Consider the following 26,506-nt stretch of genomic DNA (forward strand, 5'->3'; position numbering starts at 1 on the left):
AGACTATCATAATTTCATTAGTAGACTTTCAGGCATTTCTACAAACATACTGTGTATATATGTTTGAGTAATAAGTGTAGAGTGAGATATTTGCATTTTGATAGTAAATATGCATAGGCTACTATTTTTTATTAGTTGATATTCACATTTACACATCAATTTGCAAATTCCTCATCCTATGCTTATTACCCATTCGACACATACACCCACATACACACATCACACACATATATTTTCTAGTAACCAGACAAGCCCGCACATTAATACAAATCTGCAGGAAATCCCACTTGGAGCACATCTTTGAAATCTCTTGCTTTTTAAAAGAGAGCATTGTCCTTTTGGGTGGAACATTCACCAAATCTAGGAGAATTCTGGCTGTACATGACATATGATACAGAAATGAAATAATTCCCACCAATATTTTTATACACATTTATTTAAAAAGTATTAATGATTTTTATGTTTGGAGAGATCCAAGATGCTCAAGCTAGGAAAACCTGAACATTTGTTTTAATATGCAGTACCCTTAGATTGACTACAATATATATATCAATAGATACACATAAAGTGTACATGTGCAGGCAGCCATTCTATGAGTGTGTGCACATGTACACAGATATGTGTATGCCTGATGTATATATACAGACAGTATGTTTAATAAAACCTTTTGCAGTTTTACTTTAACATGCAACCATTAAAGTAAGCAGGTTAAAGCTCCTTTAATCTAGCATACTTGATTTGTCAATTAACCCATGTAGGCATACTTTCATTTACTATTAATTAGCTGTGATTCCATTATCTGTAGATCAAGCCACTTTAGAGAGACACAGCACTATTTTCCTGTTCATTTGCATAGATGATCCACTAGCTAAATGGCAAAAATGTCACTAAAAGCGACTTTTTAAAAGATGTTGTCTTTAAAGAAAATATTGTGCAAAATTCTTCAGCACTTCCTCCCTCCCCCCAACAGAGGTCAAGGAGAAATTTGTGCTTAGAAATGACTTTTTTTGTTGTTGTTACATCCACTGACTTGAAATGTATTGCAATATTCCTGTCCCCCAATCTTGCACTAGCTGGAGCACTGATGAAAGGGAACTAAAAATATAGTATACTTAGGAAACATTTCGTACAACAGAATTGAAGCTCATAACATATAAAAAATTGTCATGCAAAATGTTATGCAACAACAATGTTATTTTGTGCTGACATTGAGATTTGAAAATGTTGCATATGTCAGACATAGCTGGACAAAAAAATGTGGACATTTGGAAATAAATGCTCTCATTCAATTATCTCAGAACCTACAACATTAAACTTGAGAGCCTGAGCCTCAGCTTCGTATTCCAAACTGAAACAAAATTTCAAGAAGAAAAGTGAACAGAAAAGCAAACTAAACTAGAAAGCTGCTGAGTAAAGGAATGATAGAAGTTTACAGTACTTGATTTTGGCCTAGGCATGTCTTTGAGCCTCAGATATAACATGCTGGTCTGCGTTTGGGTGGGTAGAGGAGGCCCAGGAGGTGGCAGGGGAGCTGCTCAGGTAGGTGAAGAGAAACAATAAAAAAGTAAAGAGACAAAATGACTTTAACAAAGGGTGACAAGTAAGATGACAAACTCTGAAAAGAACAACCGAACAAGCAAAAATGATAAAACACAAATGGAGAGCTGCTGCTTTCTTGATGTTCCTTCAACATTACAGAGGTGTGACATTGTTTGACAAGGACTCTTACCAGCATCACCAGCACACCCTATTGAGACATTCAGAAACTAAATGCAAAATACTTGATGCTTTATCCACATGGATATACGTGAATGAAGGCAGCAGCATCATTGACCGAAAGAAGATACACTTTTGTACAATAAATGACGCCTATATGTTAATAGCTGCTTCTTCCTTTCAGATGACCAGAAATAGGACTTGGTGTATTAACGAGTTGGGAGAGCTGGATTCTTGTCCTCCATATGCTACTTACTTTCTACATAATCTTGCACCTGCTACTTAAACCTCTCTGTGCTTTAGTTTCCTCATCTGCAAATTGAGAATATGAATATCTTTTCTCTGTACCTTGCAGGGTTGCTGATAAGAGCAAAGAAAGCATGTATGGGACAGATCTCTGTAAAGCCTAAGGTGCCTACAAATGTTTAGTGCTACCTCCACATTGTGAAAAGGCTGGAATTAATTGCTTTGGAAAAGCAGATGAAGAGCCCTTATTAGTTCAAGTGAGCTAGGCAATATTCTTGCTCCCTTTGTGGAATTTCAACATGTCAAAATCTGTCATTTTGGGGAAAATGTGTGGTATCTGATTGTTTCCAGCTCATTTAATTATTTTCAATTTGGAATTCTCGTGGCTTTTATATTGTGGGTTGAATCATATGTAAAAACTTGCCAGCTTATCAAATATGTTACTTGCTATTCCAAATGTTAGAATACCGTAATCAGCACTTGACCCATCTGTCATGTGGTTTACAATATCAGCACAGCAAACATCCTATAACAATAGCCTCTCCTTCAGTACAGGCACAGAGCACTATCAGCTTCTATAATTCTCTCTCCTTAATGAGTGTCTCATTAACCTTGGACCTGCTCCTTTCTGATAGTTCTGGTTTATAAAGCAATCTGTATGATGAGAGGGACATACCCCATTGCCAAGTTTCCTTGTTGGTTTGCTTGAATTTTCAACTGGGAAAATGAATTTTACTGTAGGCATATAGGAAATGGAATTATAGTGAAATCAATAGAGAAAAAGATTAGGAAGTATGAATAAATATAATATTCTGGCAAAACCATCTAATAAAAGCAAGAGTTGATAAGATCCTTTACTTGCTGGACCACCTTGATGTTTTGAATACAGGGCTAAAAAAAAAATCTTTGCCAATTTCTTCTTTAAATTGTTTGGGAAAGATTGTTTGTAAATAGAATTTGGAGAAACCAGTTTTAAATGATAGCTATTTAAAGGAAGGCAACTACTGATCCTTTCATTATAAAAAAAAAAGTACTCCATATTTTATATTTTGTTAAAATCTGGTTTTCCACTTATGGCACTGCCTAAAGTTAGATATATCTCTGGTAAATCATCCTTAAGGCTCTTCCAATGAATGCATGTTACCTGAGTGTGCCATTGTTACGGAAACTCCTTATTCATTCTCACCTAGATAACTGAACCTGTGCAGAGAAACACTTGACCTGATGGTTAATAAAACAACAAAGTGCCCCTGGGTTGATCCATAACCCGCGAGGCAGCATATATATATATTTCAGCTCAATGGGTCTTGATGAGAAACTTGTAAAGGGATTCCCTCCTGCCAACTGTCTGTCCAGAATTCTGACAGTGAGGTTTGCCACCATAGAAAAACAAGCTCCCTATTTTTTTTCCCCTCACAGAGCAAAACAAAAACATCATACCTTGGTTTCCAACTTCATTTACCCAATTACCATTGCTCATGTTTACACAATTAAATCTGCTTGGCTTCCAGAGAGAGAGTTAAATGTGACTGCAGAAAAACAAAAAGAGAATTCCTCTGCATGTTCAGCTAAGCCAAGGAAGAGAAGCATCCAGGAGAGAGAGACACTCCAATTAGCCCTTAAATAACCTGACCATCTCTGGTTCCAGCAAGCGAATTGCCAGGCCCTGAAATATCATATGAGAGATGGAGATGATTGATGAAAAGCCCACTTATTACCAAGTCCCAGCCTATGTGTTGCTGGAGATGCCAATTTTTGTATTATGCTGTTACTGAAAATAACTAGCCTGTAGCAATTTGCTATGATTTGGGGGTGGGGGTGGATAAGAGCTAGAATAGTAACAGAAAGCTAAGCAGATAGCCACATCATGCTTTCCAGAGCATTCTGCCTCCTAAAATGATGGCGACAGGCACCAAAGACATGCAGGGTTAACATTCAACGTAATTTAGTCCCTTTAGTGGGACTATTACATATACTCGATCCTCTTGAATCTCCATTACTCGCCTTCAAAAGACTCCATGTCTAAGATGGTTTAAAGTATATGTTAATAAAGACTGTTGAGTGAATCATGGATCATTTTCTCCACTCTTTTCATTGGAGCCATCTTTGTCTCCTCCGCTTAAGGAACTAGGCAGCATAGCTTTTCCATTCTTCCTTCAAAATGTCTCTTGTTTTTATCTCCCACTGTACTAGATCATGTGCCACACTCTTGCTGAGGGCATGGACATATGACTCAGGTCTCATCACCTCCACCTCAACTGTTGCTAAAGCCTCCAAGCCAGTCTTCAGTCCCTTTCCTCCTATGCAGTTCATTCTCCATCAGCAGTCAGAGTGACCTCTGTAAAGCACACATCTGCACGTGTCATGCTCTACTCAAAAACCTTTGAGAAATCCCCTTCATAACAAGAACCATCCCTTCATATGTCATAACGAGAGAATGATGCCTTTATAACAAAGGCCCAAATCCTCTGTTGATGCCTCTACGTGAGCACTTCTGGCTCTTAATGCTAGCAAACTATATACATGTTGGACTCCCCCTGTATTTCTAGGGGCTAAAGCAGTGCCTAGTCCAAGGCAGGTCTTCAAATATGGTGAAAGGGAATCCTTACTGGTTCCTTCCCAGTGCAGTGCTTTCATGGAAAAGAAAATGCTTTGTGTTTGCAGCATACATATAAACTATACACTAACTCTTATCTCTTATGCACAGTCTCTGGTTACTTAACAAAAGAACTAAGCTGATTGCTGAACCCTAAACTTCATAACTTACACTTCCAAGCTAGAGAATAACTGCAGGTATCTTAATGCAATTAAAAATGACTTAAGATAATTAAAAATACCTTTTATTTAAATAAATTGTATCCACAAGGAAGAAATAATGCTCTTGTGATATTTTTCTTCTCCAATTTGGTATCTTTATATTCCAAGTCAGGCTCTGTCCCTAGGGCTGAGCTATTGTACCTATGAAAAGTGAGCTAAATTCTGGATGGACACTAGTGGACATTAGTTGCCCTTGTGTGTATAGTGACCTTCCTCAGGGGAACTGCCTCTTCTCCACTCCATGTGGTTCTGGTGGGAATGTCACAGGGGCAGCACCCTACACCATTATGGGTCCTATGGTTGGCTCAGGGAGTGGCATGTGACCCAGGACCAGTGAGACCTTTCTCTGGAATTTTATACAGTTGCTTGCAGAGGAAAGCTCTTTTTCTTCTAGAGTCATTAGCTAGGATAAAAGCCTGGTGCTATCTGTGGTTCCCCAAACCTCTAATGTAACTGGGGTTACACCTCTAATGTAACCCCCAGTTACATTAAAGAAGCCTGCCAACAGTTGGATATCTGAAAACACTTTAAAATTCCTTATCCCTGAGGCCAGTTCTTGCATTGATTTCCTACCTACATGGGCCAAAAAATTCCCTTTTCCTGCATGAGCTACTTGAGAGTTTCTTTCTTTTTCTTTTTCTTTTTTTTTCAAATAGTCACTTGCTCTGGCAAGAGTACTGATTTAATAGTACTATTAAATATCTACCCAGTCCCCAAATAAGCTTCCACATACATGGCCACAAGCTCTCCTGGGCTAGACCTTGGGGCATCTCGAGGGGTGATGAATAGGGGCAAATACGGCAGCAAGGCTGGGACTACCCCAATCAGTTCTTCATGGGGGCACAGCCCTTGACCTCCATCATGCCCTCCTCTGACACTATCCCCCACTCTGCAATGCATCAAGGACCCTGGCCTGGGTGAAATCCCCTTGTACTGCACTCCTGTGACACCTTGCATTGCCTGTATTATCGTCATTAGACTGTAGTTGCTTGTTTCATGCTTTGTTTTCTACTTTTTTGCATGCTCCACAAGGGTGAGGACCATGATTGCTTTTGCTCATTGTGTACTCTTCTTGTGCCTGGCACAGCTCCTGGAACTTAGCAGGTATTTAACAAATATATGTGGAACTAGATTGCAATATTTTATTTGAAATTTATCATAAAAAGATAATTCAGCTACCTCCTATATTCCATTGACACCCATCATGCAATCACTGGACCAGGAACTTCAACACCACCTGAGAGCTTGTTAGAAACAAAAAACATGAAAAGAGAAACACTTAGCCCCTCATGTATAAGACATGAAGCATGAATTGGTCCTCATCGTAGAAAGGTCTGGATCTTGTGGGGGTGGGATTCACTCTCACTGGTCCCTTGGGGAAGAAAGCAGGGAGGGTGGCTTTGCACAGTATGTTGGTGGGTATTGTGAGCTTCATTGTCTCTTTCTCTTGTTCAACAGGCCTTATACTTGTAGAAAATTTGACTGAAGATAGGGAAAGATACAGAACCTCAACACCACAAAACCTGCTTGGAAGTCCTTTGGGTGTATCTGACATGCCCTAGAAGGTTTCTGTCAATTGAGGAGAAAAAAAGTCCTCAGTTCCTTAGCAATCTCAGGGAATCTCAATTGCCTTGGGGGAGATGTCACAATGTAAAGATTTTGGCAATGATCTGGTCCCAGAAAGGACTGTTCTGCTATTTGGTAGTCTTCCTATATTAAAAGTTGTAGGTACTTTTGACCTTACCCACTGAATAAATGGATATCATTCAAGTACCCACCACATCAGCTGGAAAGACTGCATGGTAGAAAGAAACAAAAAAGCATGATGTTTGAAATTAGACAGACATGAGTTCAAATCCTGCTTGAGAAAGACACTTATCTTTGCTGAATCTCAGCTCCCTCATCTGTAAAAGGAACAACAATAAAGCCTTCTTTATGGGACTAATGTAAAGATTGAATCAGATCCTTCATGTAAAGTTCTTAGCACAGTGCCTGGGCCCATAGGTGGCATCTCTCTCTCTCTCTCTCTCTCTCTCTCTCCTTATCTGTCCATCCACCTGTCCATTTGCCCATCCATCCACCCACCCACCCTCCATTCATCCATCCACCCACCATCCACCTACCCAGCCATCTACCTGCTTTCCATTTATCCATCCATCTATACATCTGTCTACCTATGTGCATATCTAGCTATCTGTTTAGGTCTGTTTACATTTGTCTATTCAACCATCCATCCATCTGTCCATCTATTTACCTACTCGCCTATTTCTGTCTGTTCACATCTGTTTAAATTATCTATCTATCTATGAATCATTATCTGTCTAATTTTGCAAATCTTTGGCATATTTGAATGAAAAAATTGTCTTATTTCAAATTCCAGTGGAATTGTTATGATGCTCGGAAAATTATGCAAATATTTAGCCAAGAACTGGGGCAAAAAACAGTAATAGTGTAGACTTTCTCAGAGCTTGCTTCAGAATGTGTAATGGTTTACATGGAAATGTATTTAAAATAATAGAATGCATTTGCAGGAGTCACAGCTTTTCTTTCATAGACTAGCAGCCTTTGGCATCTTTTTTTTTTTTTTTTTGAGATACTGTAATTAAATGGAACATTTAATTTCTAATAATGCCATCAGACAGAAAGCATAAGTCCACCAACATGCCATCTGCAGAGTCCTGTAGACTCTCAAAGTACAGCCTGACTAAGGGACTCCATAGCTGTCCATATTCCAGTCCCCAGCATTTTATCCCACCCTAATTTGCACGTGGAACTCTGGCAGTGCCCTGCCACCTCTATACAGCTGGTTGTTCATACCCATCCATATATTTGTGCTCTAAGAAAATTGAAAAGAGAGTGGGAGAGTAAGAAAAAAAAATTAAAGGTCTGTAAGAAACATTTAAAGAAGAAAAGAAATAATTATGATTATGATTGTATTTGAGACCAGATATGCTTGAAAGAGGCCTTGAATGTACCAAGCTTCAAACCTTAACTTTGACCTTAATTTTTAAATCCAGTTTTACTCTATTCCTCCTCTCAGTCCTTTCTGTCCATTGTTGCTAGTGTGATTTTTGTGAAGTGTTAATCACTAAACCACCCCTTGCTTAAAGAGCCTTAAGTGGCTCTCTGACTCTTTTGGAGATGACGCCTATGGAATCTTTCCTCTGAAAAATCCATACATGTCAAAACTTGGCATAGATGTCAGGTTAAGAACCTTTGGGACAAGAGATACAGTCTGAGCTTTATATTATTATGGCATATGAAGGCCTTGGAGATTTGCCCTCTGCCTACTTTACCATCATCAGCACCCATTACTGCTACACTTTCATCCTGTTTTGCAGCCACATTGAATTACAGAGTAGTTAAGAGTGAAGCCTCTGCCTAGGATCTGATTCTGGTCCTGCCACTTAGGTTTCCAAGAGCGTGTTTCAAAGCTCTCTGTGCCTCAGTCTGCTCATCTCTACAATAGAAATAATAATAGTATCTCTCTCATAAGGGGGTTTGAGGATTAATGAGTTAATACATATAAAGCACTTAGAATCATACCTGGCATATGATACACATCAAAGAAGTATTAGTTATTTTTATTAACTATATGGTTTTATGTATTGGCACGTATTACTCTCCCTATCTAGGATGCCTTTTCTCTCCCCAATTCTAGCTTCCCTTAATTGATTCTAATTCATTTTTCAAGTTGTAGTTCAAGCCTTACCGCCTTGTGAAGACTTCTGTGGTTTTCTGACAATGCCCCATTCCTCTTACACATAACTCTAGCAATAGGTGGTGCAGTGTACTGAATTTGTAATTTACACATATGCACGTATTTGTACACATGCTATAAGGCTAACAGCTGTTTCCCACTTGTTTACATAGTTCGCTGCTTTTAACACCCTACCTGCTACAGGGTAGGCTCCCACTAAGCACTTGTCTAATGAATGAATGCGTGAGGGAATGAATGAATGAATACCTTCCCTACCTGGGAGAGAAAGGCTCGTGTGTCTGAACATAGGTTTGTGAGTCTTCAAATACTTATCTCTAGCCTAGTGCTTGGCATGTGCTCAAAAACGCTTTCTGAATTGTTCTGAAATACACTCATCTGTTACCTTTGATTAAATGAGAATTATTTTTTAAGAATCATTTAGACCTTAAAAACTATAATCTACACTGTACATTTATTAAAGTTTTAAGTCAGATCTCTCCTCAAAATAGGCTCCGAAGTTTTGGGACCAAACAAGAAGAAAATTTCCAAAGCCAGAGAACTTTCTAAGAGCTTTCCTCTAGTGAAACTTTCAGCAATAGCCCCTGTTCAGTCACCCTGTCCGTGCTGCTTTATAACACAATACATACAAGAACAACATAGACACAACTTCTCTCTGTCTTGGCTGATAGACATTCATCAGCAAACATGAACTTCTCAATCGGATAGAAAACAGAAAAAAGAAATGAAAAACAACAAGGAAGATTCATTAGGTTCACTAACTCCTTTTTTTTTTTTTTGCTAAACACACATGAGGCCAAATCACTGGAATCCTGAAACCAAAGATGAAATAAAGCTCTGCAGCAAACCAGAATTCTGTTCCTTCAAAGCTTATGCCTTTACAGAAATTCTACTCATTAAAGGTCAACATCAAATGGGCATGAGATGTATTTAGACAGCACAAATTAACTCCTTAAGTATCATTGCAACTCCACATTGCTCTCTGGGAGTACATACCTTAAGGAGCTATTAAAAAACAAAAACGAAAACAAAAACCGAATATAACTCAACAGTCCTGATAATTTAGAATGCATATACAATTGGTTCACCTGCGTCCTTTTGATTCTCTATTTGAAAGAGAGAGCACAACAAGGAGAGAAGAGAGAAACAAGAACACATATGCAGGATTAATGAGCAAGTGGACCAAAATGCCCCCCACTTATGTGTGATACATGATATTGGAAAGAAAAGGTTGCCCTTGGCTTCCCACCGCCCCGAAGTGTGGGGGCCAGCAAAAAAAGGCTCCTTCACAGAGGTGGAAAATGCTGCACAAATAGAAAATTAGTAAAATTAAGTTCAATGTGAAATCAAGCTATGAAACATACACAAACTCTCCAAGTGACAATTAAGTCATATGTTCTAGCCAGAGCTTAGAGGACAAGGACAAGTCAAAATCTCCAGAGAGAATAAGGAAAAGCTTCCCAGCTTGAGAGAGAACAGACAGGAGGCATAGAAGATCGAATGTTTATAGAGAATGGACCACCTCGTGTGATCTCATACCCATCACAGTTTGACATCTTAAACATGGAAAGGAAGGCATGACTTTGCCCCAAATGTCCTTCATCTGACACCTAACCCATTGCTCCCCGGCCTAGCTGCTACCTTTTGATTGTGTACCAGTGACAAGCACTTTACAAGTTAGGGTTACACACAAGCAAAGTAAAAATGCATTCAGGTCACAGACAGAATAACTAAAAAACTTACAGACAAATCTGAGTTTATCACAAACAAATGGCTTAATTGTCTAACCTGTTTTAGGCTGATAAAAAGTGACTGGACTTCTCACACTGGGTTTCACAGACAGAACCAACAGACAAGCCAATGCTAAAAAACTTGAAGCAAGGAGAGTGAGTTGGTTTGGATCTGGATTTTCTTGAAATAATGAGAACAGAAAGAGTGAAGACAGCATGGTGAGGAGGTGGTAGGTACTCACGAATGGTTAAATCCATCACTTGGGAGGCCAAGCAGAAGACAGGATGCTCATACATTTCTCTCTTTTTCCCTATAAAAGAGGATTTGGGCATGCAAGAGGCTTAGGTCAGAGGTAAAGAGGTTAAAGGTCACAGGTTAGAGGAAAACGTTACATTAGCTCAAAGGAAAATAGCCACAGAGTATTTTGGGATAAATACGGGATAAAAGAAAAAGGAGTTTCAAAATTGGAAATCTACTGGATTAACCATTCAGCATGCCGTGAGTCACGAGAAAGATTGTGACCATGATTTTACGCATTTCTCTAAAGTTGTTTGCAAGAATACAATGACCAAAAACATCATGAGTAAAGGGAAACAGAATTTCATTGATTTAAGGCTCCAAGATACTAAGGACTTCAGACTTTAGTATCTAAGGCTCTTGAGGTATTTCTTCATAAACATAGTCTCTAGCAATATTACTACAACTTCTTTCCAAAATTCTCAGATAACCAAGCTGTTAATGCTCACAGAGGGGCTCAAATGTAAAAATGGAAGATTTCTTTTCTGAGGCTAGTAACAGAGCCTTGTAAAAGAAAGTTGTCTGGTAGTAATATCTTTAAGCTGCAATGTCTCAGCCTACGGTGGACTATGTTCATGAAAGAAAACCTGATACATGCAGCCAGAGGATGTTGGGTTGTCTGAATTCACAATCCCAGCATGCTTTGAAATTGGTGTCTCAGCCACTTTTGCAGAGGTCACGTCAAAAAGTGGTTGAGCCAATCACGGACAAGGAAGGAGAGAAGCAGAAGAGAGCAGGTAGTGTGGAATGAGGTACTTCTCTGAAAAGAGAGTTGGAAAAAAAGGATTGGTTTCTTCAAAGAATCCCCAGACCTAAAAGTCACAGTGCAAAAGATAATTAACAAAACCAAGAAGAATTGAGGCACAAAAGGAAATTACAGACCAGCTGATCTACTTTGGAAATGAATGCATTTTTACTTACAGATCTTAAAGTTTGATTTTGGATATATTTATCTGAAAGAAGAGAGCAGATCTTACCAAAAGACTAGTAATAGCTAGACCAAGACCTATCAGGCAGCAGCCATGGCAACTGAACGTTTTGTGTTTCCATCCCATCTCTGGCCTTGACTCGAATTATTAGGTACCCGGTTGACTTTACCAAATACAACCGATCATCATGTCCTGGGACGGTAAATGCTGGAACAATTATTTGCTAATACAGCCCTTTCAGGATCTTCTCATTCTTTTATTTTTGTCACTCATTACCAAGTCAAGAGTTGATAAACATCCTTTTAGTGCCCAATTCTTAAGTGTTTCTCCCTGGATGCATAACAATGAATTCATTACCACTGGTACACAATTTGCATTGTCAGACAGACAAAATTGAGAGAGGGCGAACATGTAATGTACAAACACTGTGAATTTGACATGATCTTAACCTAATTCTCTAAGGAAACAAGGATGTTGGCAGGGTAAGTGATGGGGTCTGGGTGGTTGGTCAGTTTTGTTTTTTGTTTTCCCAGTTGTCCTGAGGTAGACAATGTACATTTGCTGGTTTTAGTTGGTGTCATGTTTCACGTGTGAGAGAACATCAGGTTCCAGAATGCGGACACATCGAGTTTTGCACACAGAACTTCCACATTTATACACTTACACCACTGGTCAAGTTGGGTGTGGTTTTCAAATCACCCTATAGCAGCCAACAGGGTAACAATGAAAAGCGATTAATACCTTTGTGAATGAATAGGTCCCAAAGAACCATATCTTCTCAAGTAGAGTTTAGTCAAAGCGCCTGTGATGATTACCTGGTCACCAGTGACCGCTTCCCTAAAGCTTGAGAGGGCAGTGGTAACAAGCATCCTAGGTCCGGAGTAACAAGAATGAATGGGATCTAAAGCCAACCTGGAGCCATCAGAGGTGGCTCAACATTAACCTGCCATCAAGTTTGAAATGCTACCAAAAGACAAGCTGCTTTCAACGGGCGAGAGAGAGTTAAGCAAAACCTGGATGTTGCTTTCTTCAATTCTTGTGTTACTTCCAATGCTATTAGCAGTGGATGACAGACTGCTTCGTTTTTCTCTATGTAAAGAAGGTAGAAAACCTTCAGAACTCTTTCATAGGAAAACATTAGCCACAGAGCAGATACTTAGGGCCAACGCAGACTCTTCAAAAGGAACTTAGTTATCTGATAACATCCTATATTCAATATACTTTCCCTACAAAGGATGTTTCCTGAGTTCTTGTCCTGTCTTTTAAAATTTATTTATTTGGTCATAGCCAAGGAAGCTTCCACATTTCAAGTTTCAGCAGGTTTCAGCTTAATGTACTCAGGTGGACCACTGTTTTCTGGTGCCCATCAGAAAAGAACAAAATTTCCCCAGGGAGGCATACCAAAATTTAAATTCAAAACCGGGGGCAGAAGGGAGCCTTACCTTCGATTTTGGCATACTCTGAGAGCCGAGAATAGTTGACTAAAGCAGCCTGCTCCAGACATTTACGAATAACTGTTTTAACCTCCTCTTGTGGCACTGGGGTAACAATATCTTTCATCAAGACCTTTAGGTAGAAAAAAAGGGATTACTACAAAGTTTTAAACAATGTGTTACTCATTTATATTTCTTAAGGAGTTCAAGTTTAAACTTAGTTATGAATGCCTCCTGCAACTTACTACTGATAGAGAGCCCTGGTAAAGAGAGAGCACCAGAATCGCAATGCAGTTAGGATGGTAAAGCTTGTTCATGAATCAGGGGAGGGCTAGGAACATCTTCAACATATCCTAACTATTTGGGAGTCTGAAGATAAAATATCTAGAATTTTAGCAGTCTCTTCGCTTTTATTCTGATATTTGATGGATGGTAAACAGATCCTTTAAAAATTACAAACTAGGTCATTCAACCACAGTATTTCATTACAATTATGTTCATTTCTCTTTATAGATGTTTTATATCTTTCACTTTCATTCTTACCCTTTCCAAGAGTGAGAGAGTAGCTTTTAAAGCACCTTCAGGTCGACCAAATGGAAAGCAATACCTAAAAAAGACATAAAATTCTTCAGGTTGCCCAAATCTATTACATTTTAGCATGAAATATGCTGAAATCTGATTCCTATAGCAACTCTCTGAGGAAAGGAAAATGCTTTTTATTTTGTCACACTGTGTTATGTTAATCTGACTTCACACCATATATGTGTGTATATAATGTATATATGTGTATGTGTGAATAATGACTAAAGAGGGACTCTGCAAATGTCTGCAGCAGAAAGGAATATTGAAGTGATGACATAAAGCTCTGTTTAGATTTCTATTGTGAAGGAGAAGTTCAAATGTGACCTTAAGATTATTATGGTGACCAGCATTAAAAAAAATATTAGTTGAAATAGGCTGAAGTTCAAACACATGTAATTAAATTCTTAAAGGATGCATATATGAAATAGAGGAGTGTATTTAGAGCAAATTCATAATTCTGCTAACTGTCTTTCCTTGCTCATGGTTGTTTACTGTTTTTGAACCTTTTGCTATTAGAAATGCATTTTACACATAGTGTGTGAACAATAAAGGTTTATCCAGGAGGATTCTGATGGCACAGATAGAACTCTGCCAGGTACCACTAAGAGTTCCACTGACTATTTCAGGCTGTCACAGGCCATCAGAACACTGTTCCTCATGGTACAGAGAAACCAGCATGGGCTACCTAAACTCAGATTATCCTATACATGCACCCCACTTCTTCCACTTGCCGGCTGGGGGTCCTTGGGCAAGTTCCTTAACTGCTCTCAGCCTCAGTTTACTCCTTTTTAAAAAGGGGATTATAATAACTACCTTACAAAGTTGTTCTGAGAATAAAAACATGAGTTAATACTTCTCCAGCCTCCCATCCTGTACCTGAAGACAGGAAGTATTTAATAAATAGGGAGTACTATAAATGCTATTGCTATTTTTGTGTTGTTACTAATTTGCTCCAAGAAAGAAGTAGGCTATGCGGTGTAAAGCGTAAGTGCAGATCTGCAGATCTGCAGGATGTCTCCAGTATGGGGAGAGGGTTCAATCCTCCCAGGCTGATCTGAGTTTCTTTCTTTCTCCTCATAGCCAGCTAGTTCTTTTTCTGAGACAGCAGAGAAGGTGGAGAGTCTCTTATGGGTAACACTACCATCCTCTCCTGTTCATTATGATCTGATTCAAAGGATTTTGTTTTGTTTTTACTGTTTTATTTAGGAACCTTGAAGAAGGTTCCTAATTAAACTTTTTATACTACATTGATGACCAAGGACAGCTCGCACAAGAAAGGCTTTGTTTTGCTAATGGAAATAAAGTGAACTTAAGAATTCAAAGTCTCCTGGCTACTGCAAAACCATGTCCCATTGCTTTTTCCATTCAGTTATTTCTAAATATCCAATGTGTCTTTGATAGATTTACAGTTTTGGAAAATCAAGCCCTTTATTTACCCCTCCTCAGTCCTATCCTTCTAAAAAGCCCCTAAACCCCATATCCTTACCTAAAATGTGTAATCTGATTTTCCAACAGAACTCGGAGTCTCTCTTTGATTTCTTCAAAACGTTCCTTTTCTTCAACAGTCACAGTTCCAATTCCATCAGGCCTGAAAGAAGACATGTCATGAAGTGACGGGAACCTCATATGTTGACACCATCAAATCAAATCTCTAGCAGGAGGAAACTGTCCATTTTAGAAGAAACAACTACAATGATAGATGTAACCTAAGGAGAAGCCCTGCTATTCAGGGCTGGCTTCTGAAGGGGATGTTTTGAGGTTACCATTTTGGAGACACTTGCAGAACTGTAGCTCATTTTTTCTGAAATGGTGAAATGTACAAAACTAGTGGCTTGAAGGTTAAGTCCATCTCCTAGACCTGTTCTGTTTGGCTCACAGCTTCTTAAAACATTTGAACTAGTTGCCAACGTCTAAAAAATTAGGATGGCTTTATAATACAATTCTGATTTCCGGTTTCTCTTGAGAATTCGGAAGAGCTGGCATTATTAATTGGTACATGCTAATGGTTTCTTCCTTAGCTGGAGCAGGCGCTCACCTGGTCCACATCTTTAATTTTCATTACCTGTCTCTCTTTTAGGCACTTGGGTTTGAGACCCTTGGATTATGCACACAAATTCCTATGAAAATCAGGTGCCTTGTAAGTGTCTGTCTTGCCCGGTGTTAAAAGTTCTTACACAGTTCAATTTCCAGCTTATAACTATAGATGTTCAAATTAATTTAAGCACTCATGTATTAACTGAACAACAGTCACATGTTTTTCATCTTAGCAAACTATCGCTAATTGTAATAAAAAGAAGGGCCCTAGCATAAATAAGTGATTTAGTTTAATCACAGTATTCCCATTCTGTGTCACCATTAAGTGCATACACATTTACCCTATTTATTATGGACCATTCAAGTTGAAAACATAAAGAGAGGCTTCATTTTTACAGCTGAAATTTATCTGTGCCAAATTAGATGCTGGATAATCTGACCCATTCAAAGGCTTCAGCTTCCCAGATCTCGTAGTGACTTGTTTTGACTACTGGCTGAGCCAGTTTGCAGATTGGTGTGTCACCATGAAACTTCTATTGGAACATTCTTCAGTTTGCAAATGTAAGTCATCTTGAGACCAAACAAATGGTCTTATTTATAGGCTTTCTCAAAGATCCAGCATAAGTTGGGAAAATCCTTTATACTAGGCCAGTCTGACTGCACAAAAGACTTGGCGAATGATAGCAATGTACCTCCTGTTAGTGGTTAATTGGTCAGCTACACTTCTTCTTAAATAATAAAAATGTCCTATTTGAAAAAAATGAGAAAACTTCCCCTCCCCCACCTTACAAAACTTCCCCCCCCGAAACAGTAAAATCTTGTTCAGTCCATTTCTTCACACTCCTGCAAACTTAAAGAAAGAAAGAAGGCAAAATGATAAATATCAGGTAGGTTGTGGGATCTAGGAATGTGTCCTTATTTTCACCTTTTCTGGAAAAATCTCAAATGTTAATTTACAAAGTTTATTAAAATTTTTATTTATATATTTATTTTTTTACATGAAATGCCCACGAATCTGTAATTAAATCTCAGGGTGAATTCATTGCCCCCACAAAATATGTGACATTTTCTTTGGTAACTTCTCATGTTTCTGTTATAAGCTACCACTTTCTTTAGCTGTGGCTTTTGAGTTTTGTTTACACAAAATTCAGCTTGCTAATGCACTGAACACACATTTGTTTATGTGATTGGCATGTGCATGCACACACTTGATTGGGGGGAAAGGGAGCCATTCAAAGCATTTTTTTTTCTTAGGAGAGAATTAATCCAGAGAGAAATGCTATTAAATATAATTTACAGTTCAGGGAGCGGTTTATAGATCATGGCAAAAGCATGTAAACCATTTAACACGGACAGTTCAGAGATGTCTGTGGCCATTATTAGGAGATAAATCTCTGTAAATAAAATCATTCATTCATACCCAACAAGCTTTTTAAAGCAATTAGTCAATCAGAAGGCAGCTTTTTCATTTGCATTTGAGATAATAAAAACTGAACATTCAGTGTGTGCCTGGTCTTCTCAGCTAATTCTCACTACAAGTATATTATTTGAAAGATAAAATTTGATCATGATTTTTTTTCTTTTTGTCCTGATTGTACACATTTGTAATTATTAAAGGTATTAGACAGCAGCGTCTACTTCCCTGATAACCTCTCCTTGGACTACTTTCTGAACACCATTATTCTTATTATTCAAAAAAAGTAAATAAAAATTATAGTTGAAGTCTCTTAAATTTGCTTCATGATTGCCCATGTCAGTATGAGTAGTATTATTTTAAAATAAATAAGCGAACCTTATTAAGTCTGTAGGGCACACAGTACTGAGTTCACCAACAAAAATAGGTGATAAAACAAATTATGATTTTGACATTAAATATAAATTTGTCTGTAATTGCTATTACAAACAGTAATTTCAGAATTACTCTGAAATGGTATTTGTAACAGGGGATACTGTTTTGCAAACTGAGGAAGAGACACACAGGAATAACATAACTTGTCAAAGATCATAGGTTATATCAGCTGAAAAGCAAAAGTATAGTTTTTTGGTTTGACTTCACATAATTATTCCTGAAAATTCTGTCAAACATCAATGTCTTTTCCGTGGACTCCTGTAATTTGTCAATGTAATTGTACAGGTTTAGATAGATCTCTATAGAGCAACTAACTGAAAAATCTTGGCTAAATGTTTTGGAGAGCACTATTTTACACAGAAGCAATAAAATACTTTTTCTAGAGCAGTGGTTCTCAAACTTGAGTGTGCTTCAGAATCACCAGGAGAGCTTGTGACAGCCTATGTTACTGGGCCCACCCTAGAGTTTCCGCTTTGGTAGGTCTGGGGTTAGGCCTGAGAATCTGCATTTCTAACATGTTCTCTGGTACAGCTGGCAATGCTGGTTCAGGACCACACTTTGAGAACCACTGTTCTAGAGCAAAAAAATATTCTGTGGGTGGCTCTTCCAGTGTCTGAAAGGGTATGTTTGATTCAGGGTTCCCAATTTGCCTTAGATTGGAGCAGATCTAGAACCAGAGATCCACAAGAAGTACATGGTCCACTTACTGAACTATCGATTTTTCCAAAAGTGGCATTTGTACTGTTTCCAATGTGCTATTCCAAGCAGTGCTAGTTGCAAAATAAATAGTAGACCTGTATTGGTGTCTTTCAGAAGCCACAATTTTTTTTTTCTGGAAACATTTGAGGGTGATTCTATAATTGTCATAAAACTGGCTCTGCATCTTATTCCTTTCTCAATACTTTTAACCCTTAAGGAGTCAGAGAGAATGAGAGAGAGGAGGGATGGAGCTGGATTTTAAATTTCTAGTTAGAAAATTCCAGGCTGAGATGTGTCTTTATGCAGAACACATGCCAAGGAGCCTGAATTTCTGGTCCTCTAAAGTCCCAGCTGTGCATGTCCTGCCCCTCTTGCTTCTGGCCTCTGCATCCATTGCTACTTCCTAACAGCCCCTGAATTTGGAGAAATGACTTTGGCCACACTCTGGGTACTTTTGGGAAGGGCAAATTAAAGTGCCTATTCTCCCACTATGGATGCTAATGGGCTTCTTCAAGGCCAGTTACTCCTTTCATGGCCACTGTATGTCTAAGCTGGACTATGGCCTAAGCTCAGTCACCTGGACACTCTCTTCTGGAATCTCTAAATTGAGTAAATGATGTGGGGCTGGCAGAAACAGGTAGAATTTGCTTGTCTCAGCAGCTGTGCCTTAACCAGTCTGTCTTCATAGGTTGTGAGTTCTTGCACTCTGACTGCACCTTAGAACTGTCAGAAGTCCGACCCTCAAAACTATGACTCAGTTTGTCTGCAGTGGAGCCTAGACATTGGCATTTTTCTGGGTTATTCTAACATTTAGTTAAGGGTTAAGAATGACTGCTTTAGTTCTGCTTCCTATTCTTCTGTAACTGCCTTGATTCCAGTGTCCCCCTCCCTTTCTTTGAGGTTCTCAGCATCATCCCAACAAACTCCCTTTTGCTTAGTTGATCTAGTTAGTTTTTGTTATTTACATTGAATGTGATGTAAGTTCATAAAGCACGTATCTCCTCCTTCCCCGTGCCCCCGATTTTAGTAGAAGATGCCTTTGAACCTAGCTTTAGAAACACACACACACACACACACACACACACACACACAGAGGAAATCCAGCCCTGGTCTCTGGTTCCATCCAACTAACTGCACACTGGCTAACAACTCACTTCTTGTATATCATGATCCTGCAAACTTGAGACAATATGCAGGTCAAGTGCAGTCATTTTTGGAGCCTTGCCGGAGACTGGAAACTCTACCACCTGCAGGCCATCACTGGGGCCAGAAGTGGGTCTCTCCAGCCACAGCAGACTATATCGCATCTGACATGGCAGGCATCTCCGGAATCCACCTTTCAAATTTTCGGCAAACCATTTTCTCACTGTCCTTCACAAAGTTGACATTTTTGGCAGCATGATAGGAGAGATGTCATGTCGGCTGCTCTTCAAGTTCTTGTCACAGTGGTTAGCACCAGTTCTGTCATCTTCACTCTCCTCACAGTCTCCCATCTTGAGCCATGTCACAAATAATAATATATCTAGAGTTCCATTTTTCTTTCTTCTTTTTTTTCCCATCAAATTGAAACTACCATAACCCAGCTATCCATTTTTTGAGTTATTGGTTCTGCAAATTGTCCTTCCTTTCCCCAAATGCTTCTGAGCTAGAGCTTATTAATTAATGTCTATTGTAGGATTAATCCAATATGATTAAGTACTGGGTTTTTAATGTGAAACATTTTATTTTGATATTTGAAATTAAGTGTGAACAATCTACTCAAAGAATTCAAGCTGCCATGTGTTTTGTGAAATGAATTTACCTCTTTGGGGTCATTAAATTGTTGCTACACACCCAGGTGAGCACACAGATTCCTAGCATTTAATTATCTTGCTAGCATGTTTTTCCACATTATGGTGAAAGCTGGGCTACAAGACCTCCTTTTGAAAGGTAAGATTTCTCTTCAAGAAGGTCAGGATTCTAAATTAATTCAAAGCTTACAATGACTGATGTGTTCTGATATTGCCTCTATCTGGTGATTAAGTGCAGAATGTAGGTGTAAAAAGAAATGTATGAATTTGACAGAAGAGGAAAGAGTGTCCGGTCCGCTGCTCTGCATACAGCCAGCTTTAAGTCTCCAATTGCTACCAACAAGGGGTAAAACTCCAGCTGAAGAGGGAATATACTTTCATCTTCAAATGCAAATGTCCACATATGCTGGTGCAGGCACCGTAAACATGATATATTCTCTCTCTCCAAATGGATGCATGCCTGCAGACCGCATTATGGATCCATGAAAATGTCCTTAAACAAGCATGATAACCGAATCCTACTTGCAACTAAATTGTTCCAGCCCAGAAACATGAGAGCTTAAAGGGCCAGAGTGGGACAGAATAACTTCATAGGAAGATGTTCCTTGCAATGCTCCCTAAATAGGACATTTAGACAAAACACCTTCTCTTAACCGCTGACCTTTTTATTTTTAATTGACTACTCCCAGCAACTCTTTATCTTTACAAGTTTTAGAATGATATGTTTGAATTTATCCTAGTGTGGGATATTTTCCTTTGTCTCTTTCAAATGGTTAATAACTACAAATTCAAAATAGCACCGAAGCATTATCCTCTCAAAAGGAGACATCCCTGCTTGCTCATCTGGATGGTTTGTATAATCCTAGGTTAATTATAAATTATAATTAGGTCTCTCACATCCCATAGTCACTGCTTCATTATGAAAGCCAGCCTCACCCCTTCCCTCTCCTTTCCTTCCAGCCCATGCCCTTTAATTATGCCCTGACGCCCTGGGGCTCAGACACGCTGCTAAAACAAATATATCAAAGTGTTTGTATCACACAGAGTAAGATAGGAAGCAACAACAAGCAGTTTCTACAACCTTAGAAGTGTGCACTGTAGCTTCTTGGGGTTGGCTGTCAGTCAATTTCAAAAAAAAAAAAAAGAGGCTTGGAGGGGGCAAAAATATACTGATGAGGTCTTTTCTGACCTGTTTACAATTTTCTAAACTTGTAGTTATAACACAACAGTATCAGAAGGTGTCACTCACCCTATTATGAAGATGGGAGTGGTTGAGAAGTCTCTCCTTACTGAACAATCACAAAGAATATGCATGTTATTGGCACAAGGACATTAGACAAAGTGAGCTCAGTCCAGGTACTAAATGAAGCAAGAATCCAACAGATGATTAGAGAAATGATGTAAAATGCAGCCAGGCATGCGTTTTTTTTTTTCCCCAAGAGAAGGACCGATTTCCAAAATTGGTAGTACATAGATTTTTCACTTTAAGGAATAAGAGAAGAAGAGATGGGTTTCTTTATTTCTAGATAAACATAGACATTTAGGCTTCAGATTTTATCCTGAATAAGTATAGACTTCTGAGTGGTCAGATCTGTAATATGTATGGCTTTTTAGTGAAAAAAGCCTGAAAAAGGGGCATGACATTTGAAAATACGGTTTTGCACCCATAAATTCAGTTACCATAGGATGAAGACATATTGTTCGAATTTTAAAAAGAAAATGCACATTACTTGATGATTTGTCATGGGCCAGAAAGAGTGCACCAATGGGATAGATAACTCAGCACATTTCACAAGATTTCATGTCTGGGCTGGAAAATGGGTTCTCATGGGGCAAGTTTTCTTCAGGAAGAGAGTCACATGGGTTAAAAGGAGACAAGCTCTAAAGAGAATTTCTCCTTGGACATCTGGGGTGTCATCTTTTACCCGAAATTTGTTTGAAGACTTCTTCCTCTCTCTTCCAAGTAGTTCCTCTTAAGTAAAGGTGGTTCTTTAGAATTTAGAGAGCATGACTCAGCCATGCGCAACGCCTGCTCAGAGCCAGAAGGACAACCAGCAACACATTCACGTTCACAAGTGCAATAATGCCAGTGTCAGTGTGCACCACGAGACCAAGAACGTGGGCTCGTTGTCATCCCCCATCCATGCCTGCCTGCTATATAAAGTGCTGTATACAGAGGTAAGCAATACAGAGCTATCCCTGCTACACAGTTTTTGTTTTTTCTCTTTGAGGGAAGAAGAGTTAAAAAGCACTAGACATAATGTTTTTGTGTGTGAGTGCCTGTGTGTGTGTGTGTGTGTGTGTGTATGTTTGTTGAGAGAGAGAGAGAGACAGAGAGAAAGGGAGAGAGAGAGATTAGAGTGAAAGTAAAATAAAGATTACTCCTTTACTGCTCGGTAAGCATCCTCAAATAAGAAATAAAAGGAGCCATTATGTAACATAGACTGGGAGTGAGGGCCCAACATGGGAGGTCAGGACACAGTCAATAAGGCAATTGCTCTGGTCTAGAGGAGAGAAGATAGAGACTTGAGCTATGGCAGTGGATTAAAGAGAGGGAGAAGTGGATGGACTCGAGAGCTACTTAAGAGCATCGACAGGGCATGGTAATTGAATTGTTGTGACATGCTGGGGGAGAAGGAGGAGTCAAGCATGACTCCTGAGGTTCTGGCTTAGGCTACTGGGTGGATGGAACCATTTACTGCCTTAGGGGGCCCGGACGGAGTAACAGAGGAGAAAAGTGAGTTGCACATGATTGTTCAATTACTCAAATCCTAACCTACAGGGATCATATGATCTCTGAACATGGGCAGCACCTTGGCACCAAACACATCTCCCTAAAGAATCACTGGACACATTTTCAGAGATTTTTAGGATTCCTGTCCTCTTACATCTCCTTGCAGACTCATTAATCTATGCAGCTTACTTTGGATTGGGGCGGTTGGCATTATGGATTTGTTAATTGCTGATACAATGTACTTTCTATGCAGGCCATATGTGAAGAGCAGCACTGGCATTCAAGAAATGTTAAATAATAATGTAAATGAGAAAAAATTTCAATCCCAATAATAAAGGGATCCAAGGAACATTGACGCAACTTGCAATCATCAGAGCTGTTTGATTGCCTTGTCACTGTGGGATAGTGACCAAAGTGATGCTAATCTAAATGTCATCTAGAATGAATACTAAAAATATTATGGTGAAAATTAAGTACTGCAACCTTAGGAGCTGATTTAAAAATTAGAAGATATAGCAATTTACATCTGTGGATTTTATGATCGCCAAATGCAACCAGCTGAACATGCTCACATTTTCCTTTTCTTTCTCTCTCTCTTTTGAGAAAGTGGGTTTAGTTTTAAAAGTTGGCCCAAATGAATGTTGCCTCAATTAGTGAGTCTTAAACTTTGCTACATATTAGAATCATTTGAGATTTTAAATTCATGATGCTTAGGCCACATCCAGATTAATTAAATCATAATCTCTGCAGGTGGGGCCCAGACATCATCATTTTCAGCCTCCCCAGGTGATTCAAATATGAAGCCAAGTTTGACAACCAAGACCTTAAGAAGTGTAATCTGAAGACCAAATGCCTTAGAATCATGGTGGAGGCTGGGGCGGGCCTATTAAAAGTACAGATTTCCAGCTCCTAAACTGGAAATTTAAGACTTGCTAAACTGAATTATTTGAGGATGGGACCTAGTACTTTGCATTTTAACAAACTCTCCATGTGATTTATGCGAAAACTAGAGTGTGAGAACCACTGCACAAATTCAGTCAGTGGTGGCACCCATTATGCCTTTAGACACAGAGCAAGTCTCTGCAAAAGAACTAAAAAATGCAATCAAAAAGGAAAAATTTCAGCCCACCACCTGGGAGTTTCTCAATCTTGGCACTAGTGACATCTTGGGCTTTGTTTGCATGGGGCTCTTCTGTGCATTTGCAGGATATTTAACAATGTCCCAGGCCTTTACCTACTAAATGACAATAGCACACCCCTCCCCAGTTGTGGCAACCAAAAATATCTCCAGAAATTGCCAAACGTCCTCTGGGGAAAAAAATCATCCCCAGTTGAGAAGCACTACTCTAAAAAATGTCAAATATGTGGATGGTTCCATATTTCTCAATGCTTGAAAGAGCAAACATCTTGCTGATTGACCAGATCTGTCTTCTTTTGGTCAGAATATTTTCGATTCACATAGGCATAGTTTTTCATAGAGATGTGGCATAGGCTACCAGAGCAGATGGAAAGAACTAGCTCATTGGCACCTGAGTGATCACTAATGATTTCCAGCTGCAGCAGGGCAGAGCTCTGCCTCCCCTTTTTGGGGCTGCTGAGTTAGTAATCGGTAAAAAAATCTTTTTACCTAATCTGAAGCTGGTTGTGAGATGACAGTAGGAATGGGTTCTATTGTTCAGTTAAATTCAGTTAAAGGACAATTTGTTTATATGAGTTGTGAATTCCTTTTTAATCTTGGGCAAAGAATAGATAACATCTCCACATGCAAATGGTAGTCATGCTGGTAAAAGAGGTTAGGAACAGGATTTCCCCAGTACCAAAGTTTGTTAATTTGTGTTCAGAGGACACTCTCCCCCAAGGTGGTCTAAAACTCCAGACAGACTCTGGCTTTCTCCAGCAGGCTAAAATTACCAGGTGGGCCATATTGATTTGGGGCATCTTCAGGCCAAAAATGAACAATTCCTTAACTAATTCAGATGACTGCTACTGTATCTCACCTGGAAATGTTGAAATGAGTATGAAATGGATGAACTTGGCATCTCACATCATATACAAGTGCTAATGCAGTATAAGGGCAGTAATGTAGAGTGGTTACAAATGCCAGCTCTGAAGTCAGAATATCCATCTCGGAATCAGGCTTAGATAAGTTATTTGTTACAGAGATTCCAGCAAGTGACTGAATTTATCTGAGCCTTAAACTCCTCATCTATTGGATGAGGGAAATAATAATATTTATTTCATAGGTATTTAACAAGGATAACATAAGATAACATATGTCAACAGGACTTTACATAGTGCCTGGCATATAGAAAGTACTTATTAAATGGTATTGATTACCTTTATTTTAAATGAACCTTATTTATGAACCTGACAATGGGCTATTTCATTTGTTATTGTAACCCATAGAAGAGAATTTTAGAGGTTCAAAGGATATTCAAAGAATATCTGGGTTTTTTACTTAAATTTACAGATGTTCAGTTTTATCATCTGCAAAATGAATGTAAAAATAGCTAACCTGAAAATTTTATAGCAACTGAGAGAATGTTTGAAAGCACTTTGTAAACTGTAGAATGCTACGCAACTGATACTTCATGTTATGATTTCTTCATCATTAAAAAAAATGGAGCACTAACATAGACCATGAAACACACATAAGCCTCTGAAAGTACCAGTCAAAATCCTTCTGGATGTTTTTTCATGGCTTAGGAAATAGGTCAAGCTTGAGAAAGTGCTGCCTTCAACAGTGGCCATTTGCTCTCTGCTCAGCTTGGATGTTGAGCCTTTCAAAAGCAGCACCTTGGACAGCAGCCAGGAAAACTGCTTCTCTGAAGCCTTGTCATGCTGTCAGACCTGACCTTCAGGCACCTGCAACATTCTCTATGCACTTTCTTACTGACTGCAAGTTACAGTTGCCTTTCAAATATGACCCTCACAGCAAAACACAAACAGAAACTTTACTTCCCTTGCATCTCTCTATATTGCTTAAGTTAAGGTGATGGGTGGCTATCCAGAATCAGTGGTTTTTTTTTTTTTGACCTTCACTGTTGGACTTGCATACATTGATTGACAGACTGTCACATTCCCTGGAAAGGGCATTTTCATTTGGTCTGTCTACAAATGAACTATATACATTAAAGGGCTTAGGAATACTCAGTAAATAAATTCATAATAAAGCATAATGCATACATGCTTGCAAATTTAGGGTAGCTTGGCAATGCCAAGATCAGAATCATTAGTGTCAAAACCACAATAATAAAATTTTAAAGTGTGAGTGTTAATTTGGGGCTAGGGTAGGGAAGGTGAAGAACATAAGGATAACGCTGAAAATAATTAGTGAACCTAGTGTAAAAGGGAACAAAATATGTCACCAATTTGTCAATTTATTAATTCACAAAGACAGCATCTCTAAAGAACATAGGAAACAGGATAGGACAAACAAAATTTTAGAAGTTACAAGTGCCTCGAAGGTAATCTCATTATATAAGTGAATGTACTAAAAGCCATTAATTTAATGATAGGCTTTATTTTGTGTTGTTATTATACTTCATTATTTGAGATGGAGTTCTTTTCATCAGATGAATGTAGAACTGAAGGCGGTTTACTGAAAATGATGGAGTTACTGTAAATGTATAGGCCCTTCTTATGCCAACTTGTTTTATTTGCTCCTTAAACGTAATTTCATAATTATAAAGCATGGGTTGCTTATTATGAATGACTTGGTAAGGTACCAGGCCCCTAACTAGATGCCACTAAAAAAGCAATCTGACTCACAATTATGTTTACATATTGCTCAATTAGTCTTTTCAATATGTTTTTAAAAGTCACTAAACACCTGACTCAAATTGGGTCCCAAAACATAGTATTTTTGCCCATTGCTGGGATTTTTTTAGAAATTACACCTTTGAAAACCCTTAAAAAAACAGAGACTTCA

General features: G+C 38.7%; 1 protein-coding gene across 3 annotated transcripts in view; it reads right to left on the bottom strand.

The window, feature by feature from the left end:
- CADPS (calcium dependent secretion activator) overlaps positions 1-26,506 on the bottom strand; it is a 431,225-nt gene that overhangs the window by 99,745 nt on the left and 304,974 nt on the right. Inside the window, exons 14-17 of one of the 3 annotated variants that reach the window (XM_063113327.1) lie at positions 14,956-15,057; positions 13,431-13,494; positions 12,897-13,020; positions 9,586-9,603 (exon numbers count right to left, since the gene is read on the bottom strand). In XM_063113327.1, the coding sequence (XP_062969397.1) occupies positions 9,586-9,603; positions 12,897-13,020; positions 13,431-13,494; positions 14,956-15,057 (308 nt within the window). Of the gene's footprint in view, positions 1-9,585; positions 9,604-10,469; positions 10,539-12,896; positions 13,021-13,430; positions 13,495-14,955; positions 15,058-26,506 lie in introns of all 3 variants that reach the window. The other 2 variants (XM_063113328.1, XM_063113329.1) reach the window with 2 other exon arrangements.

Source organism: Cynocephalus volans, chromosome 11 (genome assembly GCF_027409185.1).
Source record: "Cynocephalus volans isolate mCynVol1 chromosome 11, mCynVol1.pri, whole genome shotgun sequence".
Lineage (NCBI taxonomy): Eukaryota > Metazoa > Chordata > Mammalia > Dermoptera > Cynocephalidae > Cynocephalus > Cynocephalus volans.